General features: G+C 45.0%; 1 protein-coding gene and 1 long non-coding RNA gene across 7 annotated transcripts; one reads left to right on the forward strand and one right to left on the reverse strand.

Annotated features, from left to right (window-relative positions):
* Window positions 1–1,168: 1,168 nt before the first annotated feature.
* LOC124342374 lies at window positions 1,169–20,729 on the reverse strand. 4 transcript variants are annotated; one of them, XR_006918794.1, is made up of 6 exons: window positions 20,192–20,729; window positions 15,264–15,366; window positions 14,818–15,051; window positions 2,491–2,651; window positions 2,225–2,422; window positions 1,169–2,154 (listed from the first exon to the last, which is right to left on the reverse strand). It is a non-coding gene; the product is annotated as an uncharacterized LOC124342374 (long non-coding RNA). The 4 variants fall into 4 exon arrangements; XR_006918792.1 differs by lacking the exon at window positions 20,192–20,729 and adding an exon at window positions 15,554–15,681; XR_006918791.1 differs by lacking the exons at window positions 14,818–15,051; window positions 15,264–15,366; window positions 20,192–20,729 and having other exon boundaries at window positions 2,491–3,844.
* LOC124342372 (mucin-2-like) lies at window positions 10,167–25,511 on the forward strand. Of its 3 annotated transcripts, none has more exons than XM_046795348.1 (6): window positions 10,167–10,525; window positions 11,289–11,492; window positions 11,555–12,130; window positions 23,279–24,472; window positions 24,556–24,691; window positions 24,769–25,511. In XM_046795348.1, exons 1-6 carry the CDS (start codon window positions 10,498–10,500, stop codon window positions 25,043–25,045), a joined length of 2,415 nt encoding a protein of 804 aa, XP_046651304.1. In that variant the 5' UTR covers window positions 10,167–10,497; the 3' UTR covers window positions 25,046–25,511. The 3 variants fall into 3 exon arrangements, with proteins under 3 accessions (XP_046651304.1, XP_046651306.1, XP_046651305.1); XM_046795350.1 differs by lacking the exons at window positions 23,279–24,472; window positions 24,556–24,691; window positions 24,769–25,511 and adding exons at window positions 12,476–12,611; window positions 12,671–13,130; window positions 13,199–13,974 and having other exon boundaries at window positions 10,168–10,525; window positions 11,555–12,319; XM_046795349.1 differs by lacking the exons at window positions 10,167–10,525; window positions 11,289–11,492; window positions 11,555–12,130 and adding an exon at window positions 22,420–22,617 and having other exon boundaries at window positions 22,850–24,472.

The following is a 25,511-nucleotide window of genomic DNA, read 5'->3' on the forward strand; positions in this document are numbered from 1 at the left end:
TTGCTTATCTTTTTATTATGATGGCTGGCTCAATATCAAATCTGCACTTTAAAGGAAAAAGTTACATAGTGCAAACAAACTGCCACATGCAACGACAGGAGGCTCACATGATGAATGCAAGGCAGAAACTAACATTCCACAAATTTAAAACAGTCTTAACAATTCCATTTAAGCTCCCATAATCTTTCCATTTGTATTTTTGGTCTTAATATTTACCCGCGAAACAGCATGGAGTGGAGAGCATGGAGACTTGGAGAGCCACGACACCCACCAGCAGAGTTCACACGACGATCACATGTTTGTAATTTTATTTGTTTTGCCAACAGTGCTATTTTTCTTGTAGCCACGTACGTTTTCAGTTAGGTAATCGTCCCGTTTTCGTCCCAATCTTTAACGTGGTCTTCACGAGTCTCTTTTTCAAACTTGACAAAACGATGCAGACGACACCATTTGTCTCAATTTTAAGATATCGATAGTAATTAGAAATCGACCACCCCCTTCCCCCCAAATCCAAACCGCTCATTAACGATCAAAGCGGTTTTCCCACCCACGCTGGACATCCGGTGAACGGATTATGTTGTCTCTCATCAAGTTACACTGAGTCCCTCTAACCACAGTTAAGATTAAAGTAAAAATTTACACGAAACCCACAGTACCCAAACCGCCACAATAAGACCCAACTGTAGAAGGTTATAGGATTCAAAAACCAAGGGGGCTGGCCAGACATATGGTATCCAGTCCCTCTCTCTTTACTGTCTCGATGCGGAAGTCGGATGAGATGACGTCTCAAGATATGCCGGTAACGACCCCCGATGGCCTCGCTGGGCTCCTATATTCATGCGCGCATACCTTGGCATGTAACAATGTTGTATACATGTATATAGCTCTCCGCGTCTGTCGTATAGTTCGTGATGAGATCATCTTGGGTTTGTTGTGGACGGGCACCGCCTTTTGATATTCCATCGACGCCCGTCGGTGTGCTGTAGTAGGGGCCGGCCTACACTCGGTCTCTACGGCAAAAGTCGCTGACCGGAGGACCTTCAGAAGAAACCGGCTGACATCAGGCAACTTGCAACCTTAATGGATGGCGGGTAGTTTGAAAAAAATAAAAGGACAACCGGGGAACAACAGGCATGGCGACAAAATCTTTGTCGAGAATAAGAGAACTAAAAAACAATGGCTTTTTATTTTTATTCTTGTTTTCCTGGGCAGACACAAAGTCGTTTTGATTACACAGCCGACAAGAAAAAGTGAAACAAACAAAGATGAAGACACACGCGCCGAAGGTGTATCGTGAGTGGAACTTGCTTTTCGAAAGATGAACAACAGAGGACAAAGAAAATGAAAATGAAAATGAAAAAATATAGGCACAAGTTTGAAAAAAAAACTTACAAAAGAATTGAGAAGATGAAAAAGAACTGGGTCGATCCCTATAGGAACTCTTCCAACAACGGGGGCTTGCATAAATATCGACATTAAAAAAAAAATAGTTACGACGACAAGAAAGGATGGTTGCGTATAGGTATAATATAGAGTCGAATGTGAAGAAAAAAGTTGTAATTTAAAGAATATCATGAGGAGGCCGCGGGGTGGTGATGAGCAGATGACCTACAACTGCAGGGGAGATTGGGATAATGGAATAAACGTGACTCTCGCTCGTATACCCTCTCCATCCAGACTTATTATTGTGCAATCTGCGGCCGGATTACAGGGCAGATTGTCACATTTTCAGAATGGGAAAAAAAAATAAACATAAAAAAAAAATGCCGCCCGACCGCGTGCTGGTCATCATTACGACGCAACCGACTCTCTCACACACGTCGTTATTGTCAATTTGTCATCTGTGACATATCAATCTTCAAGGTTGTCTTTTCTCAGCGTAAACCGAGTGAGAGTACATATATATTTTTGGAAATCGATCGTATATCTGTAACAGCAAACGCAATTCGGGTTTTCTTCTTTAAAAAACAAAACAAATTCGTCCAGTCATGGTCGAGTCATCCGGTATCGATTCCGCTTATGGTAGCACTTGAGTTTCTTATACGAATTGCTGGCCTCAATTGCGGGGGGGAGATCCTTTTGATGATGAATGAATGTCGTGCGTGTCAATTCAATTTCTGCACCAGTGACGTGACCACGGTCGCCTTTATGAACCTGAAAAAAAAAAAAAAATGAAAAATGATTAAGAGATTACATGCGGTAATTTAGACTGTCCTCTACACACCTTGCACCGGTTGACTTGAAAAATTGTCATCCGAATCGAAAACGCACAAATATGTCAATTCCTCCAATTTGGGCTGACCTACCGTGGCGGCGGATATACTAGAAAAAGAGAGAGAAGCGACAACTGCGACATCCATTGAAGCTGCTACGACAATAGCCCCAATTTGTTTATTTGATCACTCGGTCGCGTCGTTTGTACCTATTGTCAAAGCCCACGCTTTCGAAAAATTCGGGTGACAAAAAAATAAAAAAAAGAAAAAATCTCACCTTGGCAGCGGCAAAGAGGATTGAATAGGCAATAGCGTGAGTGACTCGGGTCGTGATTCTCTTCGTCTGAAGGCGTCGGGTACATCTTTTCCTTTTTTTTCCTCGAAAATATTATATTATATAGTCTGGTCGAGAGTTTCGCCAGCTATGGGTCTGTCTATCTTTTCAATAAAAAGAAGAAGAAAAAAGAAATTGGAGACAAACGCGGCGCGCTAGACGTAACGGCACATTCAGGGGGGTCACGAAGAACGACACAGATCGATACAAAGCGACGCAAGTCCCCCCGAAGTGGAAGAAGAATCTCGTGTCGATTTATTTATGCAGGACATGCAGTTGGAAGAACAATAATAACGCCCGACGGGGGTGTTGAACGAAAAGGATGGCCTTGTCATCTCTCTTTCTCTCTCTTGTGTGTGTTGTGCATCGTCTATAGTTTCTTCTTCTTCTTCTTCGCTTACATTATATCGGCTGGTACTGTTATTGTTCTTCCTCTCGGTTGAACCGGCTAGAAGGAAAGGTCGGGCCGGCCGGGCCGGCAACAGCGAAAAATGTTACATAGAATATAAGCTAAGCATATTATATACCAACATCGCCCGCCGAGAATGGAAAGTTGAATTCTCTCCCCGGCCCGAACTTTCTTTCGTTTCCCCTTGACAGCAACTCAGACAAAAGAGATATAGTCCTATTCTTTTCGCCAGAATTTTGATTTTCGCTAAAGCGATTGCGTAAAATGGCGATGAATTTCTTTTCAACGAAAAAAAAAAAAAAAGGTTTTCACTTGTTCGGCAATTTTAAATGTCCCCCCCCCCCTTGCTGGATGACACGAAATGGAAAGAGTCCAGTTGACGTAGGACGAATAAATGTCTCAAACTAAAATTTGCATGATGCATAAGAACTCGAATAATCTTCAGAATTATCAAAATTATCATGGAATTGTACGTAATTATTACTCAAAAAACAAGAGCGCGTAGGAGTAAAATATGGCATCTAGACTAAACCAACATCTGCTCTGTGGCTCTCCTCCTTTCTTAGTCTTATTTGTTTCTTTCTCGGTCGTCGTGTCTGTCTATCTCATTGCATATTTACCTTGTCGAGCTGGCGCTATATCCTTTCAACAAAACACACACACGGTCCCTGTCACTTTGCATTCACGTCATCCCCACTCAAAAGTCCAGGAGGGCTTACGCGCAGGAGCAGCACCAGACAGCAAACGGCAAAAGGGAAAACTCAAATACCTATTTAGTCTGACTTTTTTTTGGTCGTGTTCAAATACTGTTTATGAGCCTTATCACTTGTATGAATCTCCTACCGGCTTAAATGTGTGTGTGTGTTGCATGTCTAACTTATTTCTTTTTTTTTCTTTTGTCTCTTTTCGCTCCCGTGTCTTATCTCTCTGTTTTCTCGCAAAAGATAAGCGTCTAAATAAATCACGGATATCTTCAGCAGCTGGAAAAATAAAAAGGCTCCCGGGGACTGTGTGTGTGTGTCGAGGAGAGCTAGACGGAATGAAATGAATTGCACACGTGTGGGTTGCAGGGGCCGGCGACATGGACAAGATATTTTCTCTTTTTCTTTTTCGACTATACAAATGATGATTTAGTGGGAGCCATGAGCGCGTCCAACGGATCGTTAGCGGATAAACGAGCAAACTGGAAATCGACTTGGGACGAGTCCGTCGTGAACAGGTGGGCAACATCAGCCCAGTCTCAGCGCTATAGGAAGAAACAAATCGCCCCGATAGTCCGAGCTGTGTTATCAGACGATCACGTGCGTATCAAATATTTATGGCTATAAGAAAACGACGACGACGACTATCGTCCATCCATCGAAAGACCATCCAACAAAAAAGAAAAAAGAGAGACAAGAGGATTTCTTGTCTGGATGCGATTGGCTCAATTCCTTTGCGGCGGTGAGTGAGTCTACCAGGGGGTTTTTCCTCGTCTCTAACCTTTTCCGCCTTCGTCTTATACGTACATAAGAAAAACATTGGAGAAAAGGACCATCTTCTTCTTTCTTTCTTTCCTTATTCCGTTTTCTCTTTCGGTTCTTTTTGTTTTTATTTTTGGCTTGTCCGTACCATTCGCTGCGTGGTTCCGGGTGGGGGGGAAAAGATGGACGATACGATCGAATCTTTATACGAATGAAAATAAAACACGCTAGAAATAAGAATTGAATAAAAATGAAAAGAAAGAAGCCCAAAAGATTCTCCAGGTGGCCATGAAACAAGAGTTCTTCAACACCAGACAAACCAGCGCTGGAACAAGCACAACAACAGAGACGGACCAGGAAAAACACGAATTCTCAGTCAAGAAAAGGCGACGACCCGAAACGGAATCAAATGAAAACTGACAACAACCCCAACGACGACCGACGACGACCGACGCGACGTTGGAATAAAATGTCTAAAATAAAAATGTTTTTAAATCAGAATAAAAAGACATGAAAGCCGGATCTTAAAAACGTGATTCTCAACATTTACGAAGAAAACGGGAGAAGGAGAAAGTCTTTTTAAGGTCCACACACACACACGAGAAAACCTGTTTTCTCCCGCTCCCGTGTCTCGACAGCAATCTTCTTCTTTTTCTTTTTCTTTTATTTTTGAATTATTTTCTGTTATAGACGTTATACCCCGTGATGTGCCGGGGAGACCTCGTCAGATCTTTTTCCGTGTATATAAAAGAGTTGAGCAGGTGATTTCGAACGGGAAGCACAGCCGCAACTTCCCTCGAGCGGCGGCACAGAGGCTCCAGACGTCTATTTTTCACTTTTCATTTCTTTTTTTAAATAACATTTTCGGGATTCCGAGATCAGATGAGACAACACCTTTCGTTTCTAACCTTTTTTATTTTCTCCTGTGAACTGCCTGAAGACTTTATCGTGACTCTCTCCCGAAAAAAAAAAAAAGAGTTAAACGACTCGAGAAGAAGGAGAAGATGATGATCTCGATTCATTGCGCGTTGATCTCTTTGCTATTGTCGCGTTTGGCTCCTCTGAGAGCCACCACTTTCTTCCGAAGGTCGAAACTCTTAATCCGAAAGACGGTCATCAGTTCACCCCATCACCAAGGTTATACATATCAGTCGACACGACTTTGAACGAGTTTACCGGAGTTGACGGGGGACGAATGAAATGAAACGGGGGGAAATTAAAATAAAAAAGCCGCGTATGAATGCACACATTCGAGAGCGATATAAGGAAACCACATCGGGATAAACACACCTATATAAAAATGTCCGGCAGTTGGAAAAATACACCCAAAAAGAAAATAATAGAGTCTTTAATTGTTGTGTATGTTATCAACTCTCTCGCCCTTTTTCCCCCATTGCTGGACGATTTGATTTGGAAAATTTCCCCCTTTTTATTTTTTCAATTTGAGATTGTTTTCGTGTTTGCTTTCAAAAAGTCCCGAGCAAGACCAAAAGGAAGGAATGATAATGGAACAAGAATCACAAGAAGAAAAAAAAAGAGACAATCTTAAAAAATATATAGAAAAGAATCGGGAAAAAAAAGGGTGTTGCTAGCGTGTGACCGGCCCCGACGACCGGGGTTCTCTATATAACCCCCCTTCAACTGGCCCTTTGGAAGTTGGGGTCGACCAGCGACGACGCCCGTCGGTCGGCTGATTGATGACGGCGTAAAATAACCCGACCGAGTGAAAGGCAGATGAGAGAGGGGCCAGCGGCCAGCCGCCGGCAAGCCCGGCACGTCTGATTTACGTAACCTTGAGTTGAATGGTCCAGCAGCACGATGCGCGCGCTAGTATATATATGGTTACAGTTCTTCTTCTTCTTCTTCTTTATACCCTTCTGGCTCTGGCCAGCACTATATTATATATACGCACGAGAGTTTGTGATACAGACTCGGATTTCCCCTTAGGTATTAACTCTTCGAGTCGAGTCATCCGAAATGTCCATAGATGAACGCGGACCCGATTTCCAGCCGAATCGGTCGACGCTCGGTGATATCGCCGGAATGTTCCACCCCGTCCAGCAGTGTTCCAACCAACAGTCAACATGCTCAACTGATAAACGACCAAACTAGTATATAGACTGTACGGTTGTCTCGGGCTGGACATGTACGTATATGGATTTATTCGGTCATGATTTTGTCAAATGGCTAACGTCATAGTATTCTTTTTTCTCCCGCGTGTAAAATACCTATTTTTCTCTAATAATAAACGATTTGTGACTTAGCGACTTGATTTGATTAATCCGACCGGAATTTCGCTTTGTCTGATTCAAATGCTGGTGAATTGATTGGATAATTACGCAAAATGTACGCGCAGTTAGATCAATTCGACAATGTCTTCCAAACGATTAGAATTCGCCTCAAGTTATTAGGAAATGAAGGGCCAACATTTTTTTTTGCCCGGGAAAACCGGAATCGACTCGAATTTTCCCACCCACTCTTATGTAAGGTCGCCAGAAGCGCCCATATAGTTGCACTGCTGCACACTCGTTTGTAATTCGCTGTGTGTGCGACATTGCTTTATTAGCCGACAAAGCGCACGTGATTGCACAGCTCGCTCCCGACCTATATTTTGCATAATTCGAACATTGTATAAATCGTCGAGTTCGTTGGGGCCTAAAGAAAAACAAAGAAAAAAAAAAAAAACCCCGATGGCGCAACTTCTGTTTCACCATGTCCGGTTGGGTGCCCACCCTACCCCTTGTGATGTTGCGAAGACATTTACGAGTGTGACCTTTTGGATTTCACGGCGTGAGTCAATCACATCAGCATCTCGGACCCCATCGTCATCATTGCGAAACGCTTTATAGCACGAAATGGGAATCGCAAATGACAATAAATATTGCGAGGGCATCTAAAAAGAAAAAAACAACTGAAATAGCGTGAATGCCGGGCATTGATGGCCAAGGGATGGCCCAAGGAAAAGGAAAGTAGATGCTGGTCATGTCCACTTAAACAGCGACGAAAATTTTGACTGGCGGAATGTCCCGCCGCCGGTTTCCATTTGATTGCCAAATTTCTGAAAATCTTTCATCCACATCCGAACGGCTGTCGGATAATATAAGTTACACCTGACGTTCTCATGTATGTACGAGGTTGGCGATGGCCTCTGCTAATAACTATAACCTTCCAGTTTTTGTTGTCTTTGTTCTAATTGCTTTCGTATTAAGTTGACCGTCCGACCGAGAGAAGATTTTTCACGTACGTTGTTGTTGTTGTACTTGTGTTGTTGCGGTGTGAATTGGCTAGTAAACCACGTCCGTGATAAAGATGATTTTTACCTTGGAGGTTAGCTCTTGTTTTGTTTTTATTATTTCTGGGGGTTTATAATTACAGGGGGGAAAAGGAATTCGGGAGCGCTGGATTTTATCAGTCGACCGATAGACTAGTTATACGCAGAATTCAATCAATTACCGTAGCCGGCGGGGCGTGACCTGAATTATACTTTGGAATAAGGGACTTAGGGAAGGACGTCTAGCAAAAAACCTTATGACGAAACATCAGCGAGTTACATAAAAAAAGATCAAAATGTTGAATCAATTCAAACGTAATAGCATATTGTGTGGCAAAGGAAAAACAACAACAACAACTGGATGGGATATGATAAGACATGCAAATCGGGAGCCATTGAGACGAGACCGCCGCGGTGGGGTCCGCCGGCAGCCCAACAACAGCCGATCATCCGATTTCTGATTTGCCCCCATGGCGCATTCCGAAAAGAATCGGAGATCGATGCCGATGTGCATGTGCATCGAAAATACAAGAAAAAAAAAAATGATGGGAGAAAAGAGATACTGAGCCTATAGCATCAACCTAATGTCGAGATGATGCAGCTCTCGTATCTATCACGGCGCCCCGGTTCAGCAGGTCGGAAAGAGCCGCAAGAAAAGAGGAGAAAGATTTTTATTTTCAATCAAAACGATGAAATCAAGTGTATGAAACAAAAGCGGGGAAAAAAGGAGAGAAGATAAATAAACGAAATAAGAAAACGAAAAAAGAAGAAATTAAAAGAGTGAAAGTGGCCGTGGCTCTTCTTTTGCCCTCAACCGAAAAGAAAACGAAACACACACACAGACACACACACAAAGACGATATAGAGGCGGGCGAGAGATATTCATCCTTGTGCTCGGCTCATCAACGTAATCAGGTTAATTTCTTTACCTGAATTTCTCAAAGTCCCTCGTGAATCGCCTGTACACATTTACATCTCTCTCGTCCCCTCGGCTGCTTCGACTGCATATTACACTACAATGCGCATTAATTGGTCGGCTCGTCAGAAGAAGAAGAAGAAGAAGAAAAATTAAAATTAAAATTTAAAAAAAAGAGTCTCAAAAGAAACTGCGGGCAGAGAAAAGTGGGGATCCGAGGACGATCGACCGCGAGAGAGAAGCAATTTCCCCCGCCGCGTCAGATATTATGCGGCACCTGTTGCCGAGGCTACGCGCACTGCGCTGCTATGGTTTCGTTGTTAGCGGATCGATGTTTTTAGTTGTTTAAAGTTTGGCCGGCCGTCCTTTTTCGGTCGGTCGGTTCAAGGTTTTTTCTCTCCAACCTGTTTTGTGCGTTGCCCACAAAACAAGATGGAGAAAAGAAGAGAGAAACGACTAAAAGGCACAAGTTGGGTAACATCTCTCTCTACACATACCCCGTGCCCCCGACGTGTGCAAATGAGGCACAAAAGAGCGAAATCGTGATGCGGTTCGACTATGCAGCTTGAGCTTGAGTTGAGTTTGCGTTGGGCTCAATTACGTCAAAACAGAGTATCTAGCAGATTCATTCTTCAGACTTCGTTTTTCCTTCTTCTCGTTATTATTGAGCTGCTTTCCCCTTTTCTTTTTTCTTTTTCTCTCTCTTCCACTTTGGTCTGCCCGTTCGTTTACTGTCTGTTGAACTCGTGTTTGCTTTTCTTACCTACACCGGTGAGACACAGGTGAATCCGAGAGAGAGCCGATATTTATACACATGTGATGATGCCATAGGCATTATACAATCCCTACTGTTTGGATGTGCAGTACAGTCTGGCAGCGCTTGTCATGCTGATGATGAAGCGGATGATGATTAAGGGGGAAGAAGAAAAATAAAAACCTGTTTATCGGTCCCGTATCTGCTAACCTGAAGCTCAAATGCCACTCTGGCATGTCCGTCCAACCGAACGCGAATGAAAGAGAAAAGGAGAGAAAAGAAAAAGAACGAAACCGAAAGCGTTTTTTACTTTTTCCTTTTTTTTTCTTACGTGAAAGAGAAAGAAAAAGACGATAAAAATGAAGGAAGAACGAATCAAGAGAAAATGAAAGAAAATAAAAAATAATAAAAATAATAAAATCTTCTAAAAGAAAAATAGAAAAAAAAAGGAAAATCCAAACGGGAGGGAACCTCCCCGGTGCAGCAGCAGGTATGTGCTTTTCCCCAGTACCCCAGTTCTTGGGCCCGGTCTCTCCTCTCTGTTGGCGTCTTATCAGTTCCCTCCTACTCCTCCCCACCTTCTTCTTGTGCCAGTGAACCAGTGCCCCACCGCCGCCGTGACCACCTCCCTCCCTCCCTTCGTTTTCTTTGGTCTTTTTGACGGGAAGAATCTCTCCCTCCAGCCCTCCCTCCTCCCCTCCCGCCGCAGCGGTCCCTTCCGACCGCAGCCGTTTCGGCTCTCCGTGTGTGTGTCTGTGTGTGTGTGTGTGTGTCTCTTAACTCAGCCACCAACTATAAAAGAAGAGCGTAGGAGCTTTAGGAATTCACAGTAACTCCGTCGTCGTGAAAGTTACCTTTTCGTTCGGTTTCATTCTCGCTCTCGTCTCCATCTCTCCTCTCCCGCTCTAAACGGTGCAGGCCGAGAGACAAACACCGAAATCGAAAGCCGACCAAAAGTCCATCCTCCACCTTAACTGACCGGCACCTGGTTCATCACGTCCGTCAGTTTCCTTCATCTCTGCGCTCCCCTGTCGATTTCGGAGAAAAACTCCAGCCCCCTCCACCCCAGTGCCGCTCCACCCGCAGCGCCTACGCAGAGTCAATCACGCACAAACGCTCCACGCACACACGCCAACAATGAGGGATTACGTCTGGTTGCTACTAGGTAACAATTATACCGTACCTGTACCGAGCTTAGGAGATTTGAAAAATTCTTTCCGTTCTGGCACGGCGCGGGCTACTACTTCCTCCCCTGTCAAAAAACATTGTAACAGACCGACAACAATCGAAAATTTCCCTATGTGAAACTGACAAGAGTTGGACGCCCATTCATCACGAACGACGACCAGTTCATCGTCCATTCCCATTTGTCTTTCTCTCTCGGGTGGCATCGTCAAGAAAAAAAAAAGCCATTCCGGGGCTAGAATTTGCATGGCTGGTTCAACAAGAGAAAACGCAGTCACGATTGTTATTTAGATTCGCGGAAAGCGTCAAACCCTCATTTTTATTTAAAAAAATATTTTGGAGGATTCTGGACAGGATTCAAGGTTGAATTTTGCAATTTGGTGCGTGAAGCCGAGAGACGTCATTTGTCAGCACTCAATCGATCTGGCCGAAAGAGAGATAGATGAATGGATTGCGCCATGATGGATTGAGAGGGGGGGGGGGGGTTTATGCAGTGTGGCTTACAGAAATTCGACACCCGCAAATAGATTTACTTTAGCGTGGGAGTATTTGTCCACCTATCATCAGGGCTATGGCGTGACGCCGCAAAAAGCAAAAGTGAATCCAACGCGCCTATTGGTCCACAACGAAAAATGCAAAATGGCCATGGATATTTTTGACTTAAGTTGATTTCGATCAACCAGTCGATAATGCTAATCACATAATATTCTTTTCGTTTGTTTGTTTTCTATGTGCCATTGCAGTCGCTTTGGCTACCGTCCAAGCGCAATACTATTATCCGCAACCGTCTCCGCCGTTTGAATTGCCTGGACCGACCCCTGCGCCGACCACTCAGGCTCCTACACCGGCACCAACCACTCCGGCCCCTACACCTGCGCCAACCACTCCGGCCCCTACACCTGCGCCGACAACTCCACCACCACCTCCACCTGTGGCGCCAGTCGTTGGTAAGTGAAGCACTTTATTGACGTTATTCTATTCTTATTATTTAATTGTAATTCCATCGTAGAAGAGTACACGACGCCCAGCCCTCCGCCACCGACGACTGCAGCTCCTACGACGCTCCCGCCACCACCGCCGACCACAACTGCGGCTCCTACTTCGGCTCCTACTACTCCTTACGTTCCTCCACCACCACCACCAACTACGGCGGCTCCTCCACCTCCCGTCGAGTACCTGCCACCAGTGGTAACTACCCAACCCCCACCACCACCCCCGACCACTACCCTGCCACCTCCACCACCCCCAACCACAACTCTACCACCCACAACTACCGTCTACGTTCCTCCTCCTACCACTACCGTCTATGTCCCTCCTCCCACCACCACTCTGCCACCACCACCACCACCACCCCCGACCACCACTCTGCCACCACCACCACCCCCGACCACTACTCTGCCACCACCACCACCACCAACAACTACCACAGTCTACACCCAGCCACCTCTAGAGTACTTGCCACCGGTGACTTCTCGCCCAGTGCCCGTGCCAACTGAGAACCCACTTTTCCCCGATGCCAACGAGAATCAACAGGTGAGCATCTTGTTCCCGACAGCTGCTCCGACCACCACCACCACCACCACAGCGGCTCCCATTGTTGTTGTTACAACGCCTCGCCCTGCACCACCGCCAGTGGCGCCCGTTCTAACTGAAGAGGAAGAAGAGATCCTCTTCTGGGATTTCCGTGAGTCCATTCCCGGCGAGCCAGAGTTGGACTATCCCATTTTCGACAAGATCCCCGTCACAACTTTCACCTGCGACGACAAGATTGACGGTAAGCGCCCAAAGAGAGTCAATGGCCATGACAGCTTTCTGTCGGCTTTTCTCCAATGCCTAGAGGCATGGAATGGCCCTTCGTCGTCATAAAAATTTTAAAAAAGGATGACGCAATGATGACCGATACGAACCGATCTGTTCTTCCTCTTTTAAGGTTATTACGCCGATGTTGAGGCTCGTTGCCAAGTCTTCCACGTTTGCACAGCCGTTCCCAATGAGCCATCCGTCAAGAATTCCTTCCTGTGCCCCAACGGCACCATCTTCAACCAGGAGAACTTTGCCTGCCAGTGGTACGGTCGAATTTTTAACAGTTTTGAATGTATTCGAAACTCATTGTCGACTTGGTTAGGTGGCCCGATGTTGAGTGCGCAACGAGTTCCGATTTTTTCTCACTCAATGAAAATATTGGCAAAGTGCCAGAGCGCTCGCCCGAACAGCAGCAAGTGGTCATTGCCGCCGCTGCTCCGGCCGTCGTAGTGGCCGCCGCACCCGAGCCGGCCAAGATCGCCGAACCGGCCGTGCTTGCAGTTCAACTACCGGCTGTTATTCCGGTCATCCAGGCCCAGGCTGCCGCCGTTTCCGAGTCTTTTGCCGCACCAGTTGCCGTTGAAGCCGCAGCCGCTGTGGAGGTCCCAGCTGCCGTCGAAATTCAACAAGAACAAATCGCCTTTGTGGCGCCAGTCGCTGAAATCGCTTACGAATCAGCGGCCGCTGCCTCGCCAGAGGTCCAGGCTGTTATTATCCCAGAGCTTCCGGCTGAAATTCCCGCCCCAGTTATCCTTTCCATCCGCGACGAGCCCGCCCAAGAGGTATTGAATTGATTTAAAAAATAATTTGGTAGGGAATTTGTTAATCGTTTGATTTCACTTTTTTCCAGGCTATTCAAATTACTCTTCCGCAGGCACCTAGCGGCCTCTACGAAGCTCCCGACGCCAGCTCCTCTGTCGCTCAACAAAAGTACTAAGAGACGGATACAATAGGAAAATCGACAACAACTCCCCACCTTCAACAACAAAAAGAAATGAAAATAATTCGAAATGTTTTGCGTACCACCAACGCACAGTGCCATGGCTAAAAGGAAGACAACTGTCCATGCAGCCATGACATAATATTGCGAAATGATCCCCCCCCATCCCCCCTCAAAAGAAAAAACAAATCGAAAAACCCATAATAATAACCGGTATTTTTTTATACCTATTATACATACAAAAAGCTTTCCATCAAATTTAGTGCGGCAACATGTATATTTCGTACGGAAACGGAGGCGTCTTACTGCCTTTCCCCTTTTACCCTTCACCCTCATATCCTATATCCTCCCCCCAACTTCCATCGATGCGTGTGTAACATACTTTTAAAAAACAAAATAGATGAATCCTTCCAAACACAACAATCATCCAAGAAGAACGTCCCATAGGATTTTGAAAAACAACCCAAAAAAAAGAGAAAAATGTTGACTGGACTAGGTCTTCCTGTCGAGTCAAACGCATCGATACAATGAACTGGAGTTGTGCGTGAACGAATTCTGTTCACGTCTTCGCCATCAATTTCCGTCTACACCAAAATCCTATTACTGTACACCCGTTCAATAACGCGCCGTAGTAATGACTTTTTTTATCATTCTCGAAACGAATACAATAAAAGTGTCAAACTTGATTGAGTAATTTCTCATTTGACTTTGATTCAATTGTCCGATTATTCCGCGAGATGGACTCTTTCTTTTCAAAAACTGAATTTCACTTGAATGAAGCAATAAAAACATGCCAAAATCGTCGGTGTCGTCATTTTTATGTCTTTCTTTTGTCGTGTTGACGAACAAACACCGCCGGTGGCCAGGGTTCTTCTTCTTTTACCTTTTACCTTTTTTTTTTTTAATTTTACGACCGTCTTTTCTCTCTCATGTTTCATTCTCTTTCTCTCTCTCTGCGTGTCACTCACGAGTTTCACCGAGAACATGATACGCATCTCCAGTCGCTCTTTGTAAGGACCGTTTAGTCAAAAATCCACGACCGTCAACGACATAATATTCACGTTTCGCGACGTACAAACGTGTTTAACGTCGATGTCAAAGTGGGACAACTCGCTAAGAAAAGAATAAAGAAGACGACACGCGGTAAAAGTAAGTTGGCGACCGCGGTCGTGAACGAAAAGAGAAGGTATACTCTAAATAACCAGGGTTGAACTCTTGGTCATTGAAATGTTCTCGTTGCATTTTAGCTTGAAGTGTTCAAAGTTAAAATATTTCAAAATCGGATTGTTTACCCCCACAAGACAAAGTTGTGAGGCACAAAAAAAAAAACTGGGCCTGATCTGCAGTCTACACATATGAGCAACCACTTCCATTGGTTATTTAATGGACCCTAACTGAGTCAACAAAAACGGCAAGAGAAAAACAGTTCCAGATAACCGTCTAGCTCAGGAATAATCGTACTATCTAACGATTTATAACCAGCGCCATCAAACAGCCAAAAAGGAAGAATAGAGATAATTGTTTCCTACCTTCTAGCCTGGGAAATACGGCCAGGCTTCCACAAGTGTTTCATCCTCATCCATCCACAGAGAAGTTGAATCCACCAGTCGGGATTGGAGAAAGGGCATCCCGCGTCCTCGTGAATACACCCACACTCACATGGGCGTACACGAGGACATAGGGGATTTAAAGAAAGGGGAAGAAGAGATCCGTAACACGGTCGGCATCGGTTGTTTCTCCAATCAAACGGGATGCAGGGTTATCTAAATGGAAAATAAAAAATGAGTTATGAAAAGTATTTACAGAAACAATTAGCAAGGAATAGTTTAAAATGAGATAGTGGGTCAACCCTAATTATTAATAAACAGGGGAATTCAAGATTTCCTTGTAACACATTACATTTTATATGCAATTCATTTATCGTAAAAATATCTAGCAGTCAGTTACAGGTTAATCAAAGAACAAAAATTATTACCCAAGTGATGTTACTGAGATTGCTGCTGACGACAGGTCAATAATACCAGCACCAGCAAAATGTGTAAATCTTGTGGTTATGGTGGCTGGCTCTGGTCTCAAATCTACACAAAGAAAAAGTTACATAGTGCAAACAAACTGACACATGCATCGACAGGGAGCTCACATGATAAATTCTATATATGATACTAAATAAATGCTACATGATAAATACTGTTTTCAAAAACAGGTTTAACTCTTGGCTATTTAATGTCCCATATCTATTCCATTTACATTCTTAGTTTTATTTACCCGCCAAACAGCATCTACTAGTGGAGAGCATGGAGAATTGGAAAGCCGCGAAATCAGAATTCACACGACGATCACATTTTTGTAATTTTATTTGTTGCTTTATTTTCGTAAAACCAGAACAGTATTCGTTTCGTTTTCTTCATAATCTTAAACTTTATAATCTTAAACTTCGTCTCTATTTCTAAGAAGAACGACTCTTAAGAGCAGACGACACTAATAATTTTCTAATTGATCATTTCATTCAAGATATCGATAGTAATTATAAATCGACCACCCTAAAAAAATTCAAACCGCTCAAAAACAATCGAAGCGGTTTTCTCACCCACGATGGACATCCGGCGAACGGATTATTTTGTATCTCATCAACTTACACTGAGCCCCTCTAACCACAGTTAAGATCAAAGTACAAATTTGCACGAAACCCGCAGATAATTACTCTTAGACCGAAACCGCCACAATATCCTCAAGGACCCCAACAAGGGAATTAGAAAACGAGTTCTGCAAACAAATGAAATCTCATAATAATCGTCTGGCGGTCTACTTTGGAATGTAATGCTGTAAATCTTTCGCTAATGAGCAAGTTTTTCAGAGTAAGAAAGAAATGCGTATAGTCATCATTTATTCAGTGGTTAGTGTTTGCAACTTTTATTGTTGGAACCAGAAACTGGGACGCTAGGAAAATCCTTTCAGACGGACAATGGCGGCCAAAGTTTGCAATGTTGTAGTACAACCCGCTCAAAATTGTCATTCGCACACTCCTACGCACATCTTCTTTCCCTTTTACTTATACCTTTTAAGGTGATCAAAATATAAATAAATACAAAGTGACATGTGGTTTTTTTCCCTTTCATTCTTTTCTTCTTGTTCTTCTCCTTATTTGTTGCTCATGTCGCGCCCTCCAACGAGAGGATTCGACATTCCGTCAGCCGTCCTGGATGACTGTCCATTTCGTTCGGTCGACCTGCTGCGTATAGATTTCGTTAATGAGCAACGGGGTCGCGCAATTCACGGTCATTCGTGTGTGTAATGCAAAAATGTGCACGGCAGAACCAGTCCTTTTTCCATGCGCATCCCCTTCTCTCTTCTCCGCTCCCTGTTGGAAACTCTTACAGTGCTCTCCGCAATCGTGTTTTTGACATTCACGCTCTAGCTCAAGACTATGTGAAGGGAAAGGTGGGCGACCTTGTAACGCGGAAGAGACCGGCCTTGGAGACTGGGAGAACTTGGAAGGCAGCACAGGAGGAGGCGGTGTAGGAGGGAGGACGCAGACGTGGGCAGATAGCGCGGGAGACGAAAACCCTTTTGACCGTGAGCATCTTCAGCTCATCGTGACAGACTCGAATTCGGCAATCGTGATTTTTGTTTGGTTTCTTTGTTTTTTTCCTTTTGTCTTTGTCTCTTTTTTTGGTTTGGGTTGGTTTGAATTTTCACGTTCCCCGGTAACTAAAGTTACCCCAGCTTCACTTCCTCGTTCAGCCGTCTCCGAGGGGGAAATTAGCGTATTCCGAGAGTTATTATACAATTCGTAGAATGAAAAAAAAAAAAAAAAAGTAAAAGTTCACACAACTTCAGCCTCTAAAGAGCTATTGAAAAACTACGAGAACTCTCTGATAGAGAGGGGAAAATGGCTTATGGCGTCGCTATGCGAAAAAATCAACTTGCGGACGAACGTTAAAAAAGAATTCAAGGACGGAAATGTATGGACCAGCAACTCCCAAAAACCAAAATCCTGGTTCTCTCTTTAAAAGGTGTCAATAGAGGCTGCGATAGAGGGATTCTCGAAAAATAAAAGTTTCTTCTTCTTTTTCACGCTCGGCCAACTCTGTAATAAAAGTGAAGAGAAACCAAGCCTTGACATTGACAACAGCAGATGGATGCAAATGGTCGCGAGAGACTTTCAAATCAGTCAGCTCCTTCCTCTCTCTCTCTGAAATTTGTGACACACACACAAGACTCTCTTTCTTTTAGTTTTTCTCGAATCAATTTCGAAGAAGAAGAACCGGTGCGTTGAGAAAGTCGTCAATTTCTGCCAGACGAGTTTTTGGCCATTTCAGTCGTTGCTAAGCTAAAGAAACCCTAACCGGTGCTGTGAGATTGGATACGCTGCTGCTGCTGCCGTCTTCACGCGTGTATCGCCTCACATCAAAGGAAAGAAAGAAAGAAAGAAGAAGCTTCCCGTTGCCAACAGAAAAGACGACGACGTGAAAAAGAGAAGGGATGTGAATCATATATAGGAGAGACTGTTGATGCGGCCGGATCTCTGATGGCTCATCGTCGGGCAGCAGCTCCCGACAGATCGACACCCGTCGTGTTTTTCTATCTTACAAAGACTTGGCACATGATTTTCCTCGACGGAGATGATGATGATGAGGACGAGGATAGGACGATGATCCAAACAGATCGAACATCCTTCCTCCTCCGGTTCCCGTTCCCTCCATCTCCTTCCTTTCGATTTATTATTCCATGCTGATTATTTACAAAAGGCATAGATCACCACCGGTGATGTGTGTCAACTTTATGGCGAGATGGCGTGCGTTGTTTTTTCGGTTTCCGAAATAAACTATGCGCAACTTAAACAATTCAACGCAATTCAATTCAAAGCGATTTCGCTATGCAAATACTATGTATGTACCTGCACACATACAGGAGGTGGCTATGGGACTACACATCAGAGTGTTATCGATTACGTAGGTGGCAAAACGCAAATGGAAGAAAGCGAAAAATTTCTATAAAACCTGACGACTGAATTCATCATTGGACTGGTCAAGGATTTCGATTGAAAATTTGGAGTCGAAAATGAAATTGATGTCAACTTTTTTTCTCTTTTATTGGATAGTTTTTGCGCGACTGCGAGAGACAAGAGAACGACATTCAATGTGGAAGCACGTTCAAAACCTTGTAACGCAGACGCCCTTGGTCTAGATGAGCGACTTGTGCGCTGGAAAATAGTTTTAATGAAGCGAAAGGGAAAAAGACGACACGTCGTATACGCAATCAATTACACGTTGGGAGAGGATTTATATATCATATTATTTCTTCTTCTTTACTGGATATTCTCAATTGTTTCGTATCCCCTTCTCTCTCATCTCCCGGCGACGTCGTGAAGAATCAACCGCAACCAAAAATAAAAGACGACGCGCATTCCAGGATAAACATCTCTTTCAGTCTTTTTTCTTTTTTCCCTTTTTCTCTGAATGATTTTGTGACTAGGAGGACGATGAGGCAACAAAGAGCACAGCAATTACACGTTCGCCCATATCCCCCCCTGAAAAGAAAAAAGCCAGTCATCACGCACCATGGTATGTTCTATGGCCTCGTAGTTTTTCTTTTTTTCTTCCAGGTGGAGTGAGAGGAGAAGTGTCCATCACTCACGCAAATCCTTGGAATCGAACGGCTGCTGCAATGTACGAAAAAAATAAAATTAAATAAAAATACGAGATAGGAAAAACGAACAATTTACACAGGTGAGTCTCTGACGGAACACACCTCATTGGGGCCTTCTTCTTCTACGGTGTGCCGATCGGCGGGAAGAATGAGAGAAAGGTGAGAGAGAAAACGGGAACGGATTCACGGACGGACGGCGCATCCAAATCGTGACATTGCCATCAACCTATTAACTAATATCGTGCAACGTCTTTATGCTCTTGCTTCGCAGTAGTTTTATTTTTTTTTCGGGACGATTATTATTTTCATCATTCCGAGCAATAACGTAATAATAATAATAATACCACCAGGCTGGAAAATGACGTTCGATTCCGATAGGTCTAATTATACTGGGGTTGCTATCATAGGTGAAAAGAACCAAACTATAAACTTCTTTCCAAAAAAGATTGGTTCATCCGCTGGGTTGAAAAAGGAAAAAAGAAACGAAAAATCACGGTGGAAATAGAAAGCCGACAAGGAGAAAGATAATAATCATAGAGAATGGAGAGTTTGAATTCATCGGTTTCGTCCTCCTCTCTCTGATCGTCTTCTCTCTCTCTCTACTGTATGTATGTAGCGAAGGTGGTTTGGCAGGCGGTGGGAAGTTGGGGAAATGGATGCCATGCTAATGATTACACTGCGCCGACCCGTGTGTGTACTGTTTAATAGTGTGTGAGCAGCAGCGCCGATTTCGAATTTTTGGGGTTCTTTCCACCTGAGCACCTGTGTCTCTTGCTGGATACACAATTACGCGCATCATCGCGCCGTGTCAGAAATGGCAGAGATGCGCGCGGTATATGGCAACTTGGAAAAGAAAAACGGGTTCGGCTCATTTTCTCTCTCTCCCTGAATGTGTGTGCATAGGTTGTAGGAATTACACATACGTACACACACACACAAATATCCCCCCTCCGCTCGTATATACGACAACAAAGTGAAAGTGAAACTCTGACGAGTCGATTTTGTTTCTTTTTCTGCGCTCATACATCTATCCCGTTTCTAACGTTTCACCTTTCCACCATTCGTATGTGTGTGCACGGCAATATCGGGCTGAAGGGCTTATGAGCTAGACTACAAGTCCGCTCAGCATTTGTCGATTTTATACCTAAAATATGGTACTACTATAGTCTGTTGCCTTTCGTAGGGTAACCCGTTGAAATTCCGATTCCTTTCCACCTTATATTCTAAATTTATTATGTGAGACTTCAAATATACCTTTTCAATGAAATTGCAAAGAATTCCGGTTCCTTGGAGTTTATTTGATGGCACGCCAATCTCCTTCTTTCACGTATACAAAAACTGACATGAGGCTAAAACTTTAAGTCTGCTACCTCTATCGAATACAAATAAAACGTTGCCGGATCATATCTTAGGATTGCATCTTCCGTCAGGATTCAGGAACATAGTCTAATCAGATTTTTTTTTTAAATATCTGCATCGGTTTTTTAACCGTTATTTTTTTCTACTCGTCGCTTATTTAAAATTATACTTCATTAAATATGTTCCAGGGCTGTATTCTTCTTCTATTTTTTTTAAATAATCGGATCTGCGCATTATTCGAATTGTTTGCCCAGCCATTGCCATTGAGGTAACGTCCACTGTATAAGCCTTACATTTTTACTTTAACCAAGTGAAAGTGAAACCATGACTCTGACGAGTCGATTCTATTCTTTTTTTTTTTTTTCTTCCTTTTCTGCTTCTATCCAATTTCAACGTTTCAACGTTTCACCTTTTTACCATTTTCATTTTTTCCTTTTTTACCATGGGGGGATATATACTTCTGTGTCTATATTGCGTGATGTTTTCTCCTTCTTCTCCTTCTTCTTTCTGTTTCCCCCTTTTTTTTCGTTTGTTTCATTCTCGGCCACATGCGATGTGTTGCCCCCATCACCGTTCTCTCTTTTTTATTTATTTTTTCCTGTTCGGTATCTCAATTTTTATTTCGGTTATAATTCCTTTCTTATACTAGATTTTTCCCCTTCAAAGTTGTGATCTTCTCGCCGACCCCTTGCTCGGGTAATACAACATTCCCCGTGGCGGCCTTATATGATTGACTCCCCTCTCCCTTGTTGAATTGAAAATTTGATTTCAAACAACATCGTTTCTATTTCTCTTGTTATATTGCTCTTTTAGATGTTGTTATATGCCTGTTGTGTGTGTGTGTGTGTGTAGTGTTTATCCGCTTGAAGAAGCTCGCCATTGTGTTGTAGACTATAGACCTACTCTAGCGAAATCCTGTCATGCAACATTCTCTTTTCCCGTCCACAGCGAGCTGCGATATTTAGTCGACCCCGTTGAAGCATCTAGGATCAAGCCCAGCGCTATCTTTATAGACATATATGTGCATATCTGTAACGTGGGGATGCTGTCCGTGGCTCAAGATAAACACGGCAAATGCTGAAATATTAAGCGCCTTTTTCGTTTTAAATCTTTTATTATTATTTTCAAATTCACTTTCACGCACGTTCCCGCGTCCGATAAAGCGCGAACCAGCGTGTTTTGCTGACTCCTTACATGGCGAGCTGAAAGAAAGAGAGAGAAAACCCCCCCAAAAAAAATAAGCGGAGAGCTCATCTGCTTGACTATATAGATTTGGGATGAAACGATGGCGCCATCAACTTTGATGGAAGATGATAGAACTCAGCCGAGAGCCGGGGTCAACTTTTTTTAATGGACGGCTCGTTAATGAATGCGCGTGTTTCACTCGTCCAACGAGATGGAAGATTCAAAATTTCGTTCCATTCCAGGTCATTGCAGCAGGTGTCTTTCCTCGAACCAAAGCGACCCCCCTATCCGATTTTCCTTTTTCTTTTTTAAATATTGTTTTTTATTCCCCCCTATAGGCCTCTGCATAGGCCTCGAAATATTTTTTTTCCCGACTAGTTGCTTCCCCCCTCTTGCTCATATTTTCCCATCATCATCATCATCATCACCGCCTCGGAGGACCATCATCATTATCATCAAACAACCTTCCCAAACCGCCTCCTTTTGTGTATTGTAGCTCGTCTCTCTGCTGTGTGTGTGTACGTCTACGTAGTGTAGACTCACTGCGCGCAACCCCGTCGATCTCTTTCCTTTCCTTTTTTTATTTATTTATTTATTTTTATTGTACTACGTACGCTGCACAAGCTCTTTCTGTGTTTTGTTTCATTTCTTGGTCTCTCCCGTCACTTTTTCTCTGTGCGCGCGGCCGTGTGTGTGTGTGTGTTGAATAAGCTGGAAACTCATCTCTGACCCATTCCATCAAGGAACGCCTTCCAGCTAGGCGCTAGAAAGCGAAAGGGAAGAAGAAAGAAGAAGATGCCTCTCACTCTCGGCGGCGGTGAACGGCGGCAGTGATACTGCAAGCGTATAGGGCTTCTTCTTCTGATTCTTCTTCTTCTTCATAGTAAAATAAAACTCCCTTCTCTCCCTCACTGACGTGTATAAAAGCCCGTCACGCCGATGTGAAACGGCATCACATTCAGTTGGTCGTATATCGAACAACAACATCTCAGCGCTCTCCTCATTTCAAAGGTGTGCGCCTGTAGAGTACGAGCAGCCCAGCAACTATCGCAAGACATTTTTTAAAAAACAGTGCCAACACTTTTTTAGCAACAAATTTTTCACCATGCTGAGGAATACTTTGTTACTGTGCATCGGTAAGTTATTAACTGAGCTGATGATGTGTGTGTGTTTGAACAACAACCACAACGACGACAACAACACCGCCGTTGGCTCGTCAGAGTCGACGGCGGTGAAATTCTTAGTTTGCTCGCCGCTGTACCTCGTTGAAATTCTTTTCAGTTTAATTTTAAATTCCATTTTTGATTTGTCGGTAATTTCGAATGAGATTATTTTTTTAAATGAATGATATTGTATGGGGTTTTGCAGTTGGTTTGTTGGCCAGCAGCGCCGCCCAGGAATTCGGCGCTCGCATTGGCAAACGCGTCGGTCGCATCGGCCAGACCAACGGATACTTTTACCCGGTACCTCAGCCGCCATTCAATTTGCCTGGGCAGGAGGTTATCACCACGTCTCGTCCGGCACCCACTACCACTCGCCCAGCCCCTACCACTGCTCGCCCGGCACCTACTACCGCTCGCCCGGTAACCTTCCCAACGTTCCCAACTTTCCCAGCGGTCAGCCAATGCCAAGTCGATCCCAACTGTGTTGGTGCCAACTGCCGTCCAGTTGGCCCAGGCTGCGGTCCAGCACCCACCGTCCCCATTAGGACCACTCCTCGCCCGGCTGCTACAACTGCGTACACCACTGCTCGCCCAGCCCCAACCACCACTCGCCCAGCTCCTACTACCACCCGTCCAGCTCCTACCACCACCCGTCCAGCCATTACCACTCGCCCAGCTACCACTGTTGCCTACACTACTCCTCGTCCGGCTGTGGGCTGCCAAGTGGATCCGTTCTGTGTAGGTCCCAACTGTGCCCCCGTTGGTCCCAACTGCCCAAGGCCGACAACCGCTGCTCCAGTTAGGACAACTACTCGCCCAGCGCCGACAACCGCTCGCCCAGCTCCCACTACCACTCGTCCGGCTACTACTGCTCGCCCGGCTACCACGACGCTATCTTTGGATTACCTTCCACCCGTCGATGTTGCCACCACACGCCGGCCAGCCACTCTCGGCCCTTGCCAAGTTGATCCCAACTGTGTCGGTGCCAATTGCCGTCCAGTTGGCCCAGGCTGCGGACCAGCACCCACCGTCCCCATCAGAACCACCCCCCGTCCGGCTGCTACTACCGCATACACCACCCCACGCCCAGCCCCTACCACCACTCGCCCAGCTCCTACTACTACCCGTCAAGCCACTACCACCCGCCCAGCTACCACCCGCCCAGCTACCACCCGCCCAGCTACTACCCGCCCAGCTACCACTGTTGCCTACACTACTCCTCGTCCAGCTGTGGGCTGCCAAGTGGATCCCTTCTGTTTAGGTCCCAACTGTGCCCCCGTTGGTCCCAACTGCCCCAAGCCGACCACCGCTGCTCCAATCAGGACAACTACTCGCCCAGCCCCTACCACCGCTCGCCCAGCTCCCACCACCACTCGTCCAGCCCCCACTACTGCTCGCCCCGTCACGGTGCCCGTGAGGACCACTACCGCCAAGGCTACCACACCTGCTTTGGATTATCTCCCACCTGCCGTCACCACCAGAGCCCCGGGCAGACCAACCACCACCGAAGGTTACGATTACCCGGCTCCGGAGAACCCGCTCGATTTCGGTCCCAGCAGCAACCAAGGAACTGGTCTCAAGTTCCCCACCACTGCTAAACCTGTTACGACCACGCCCAGACCGGCTCAACCCACCACCAGACCCGCCACCAGACCCACGGCTGCCGCCACCACCCGAAGACCCGGTGTCCAGCCGGTTCTGTCCGCCTCCGAAGAAGAGATCCTCTTCTGGGATTTCCGTGAATCCATTGCAGGAGAACCGGAATTGGACTACCCCATCTTTGACAAGATCCCCACCACGGCCTTCACCTGCCAAGGCAAAATCAATGGTAAGTCAACATTTATTTGAAAAACGAAATCATTCAGCTGAATTGAATTGAATCTCATCATGGCTTACGTAATGAAAATGCAGGATACTACGCCGACGAGGAAGCCCGTTGCCAGGTGTTCCATGTCTGCTCCGTCGGAGCCGATGACAGCGTCCTCCAGAACTCTTTCCTGTGCCCCAACGGAACCATCTTCAGCCAGGAAAGCTTCGCCTGCCTCTGGTAAAAAATTCAATTGATATAAGTTATCAATTGAGCGGAAGTGATGGAAATATTTTGATAAAAAATTACGCACGCAGGTGGCACGACGTTGAGTGCGCTTCCAGCGGCCAGTTCACTGGCCTGAATGCCAACATTGGCGTCGTTCCGCCGTCGGCCGGTGGCCAGCAGGCTTCCTCCGGCGCCGCATCTTCCGGCTCTGGCATCCAGATTTCGGCCAGCGCCGGAGCTTCGTCCTCCTCGTCGGGCGGCCGAGGTGTCTCGGCTTCCGCATCCGCCAGCTCTTCCACGTTCGCTGCTGGCAACAAACAAGCTCACGCTCAAGCTGGCTCCTCCCATTCCAACAATGCCTACTAAAAAAGAAACACACACACAAAAAAACAACAAAAAAACATTGAACCAAACAGGAAAAATGAAACGAGTGAGAGAGAAAGATTGAGAAAACGCCGAAAAGAGTTGGATAAAAAGCGGGAAACAAAAGGCGGTTTTTGTATATTAGAAAAAAGAAAAATCCTACCGTTTTGGCCCACACCACCACCACACCAACCAATGCTTCGTTTGTGAACCCCGACGTCGATTCGATCATCATTTTGATCCGCTGTAAAATCTCGCAATATTTCTAGATAAAAACTACTGGCGTTTTTTTTTTGTTTTGTTTTTGATTACATAATTTCTTCCTTTTGTTTTTTGCAAAAAAAAAAAAAAATAGTGTGTCGGTTTGTTCCACATAAGTTGCATTTTGTACTATATCCATCGGTTCTCTCAACTAGTTCCGATAGGAACTTTATACTGGCCGCCATTACACAACCTATCTGGAAATTCA

This window comes from Daphnia pulicaria, chromosome 6 (assembly GCF_021234035.1).
Source record: "Daphnia pulicaria isolate SC F1-1A chromosome 6, SC_F0-13Bv2, whole genome shotgun sequence".
Classification (NCBI taxonomy): Eukaryota; Metazoa; Arthropoda; class Branchiopoda; order Diplostraca; family Daphniidae; genus Daphnia; species Daphnia pulicaria.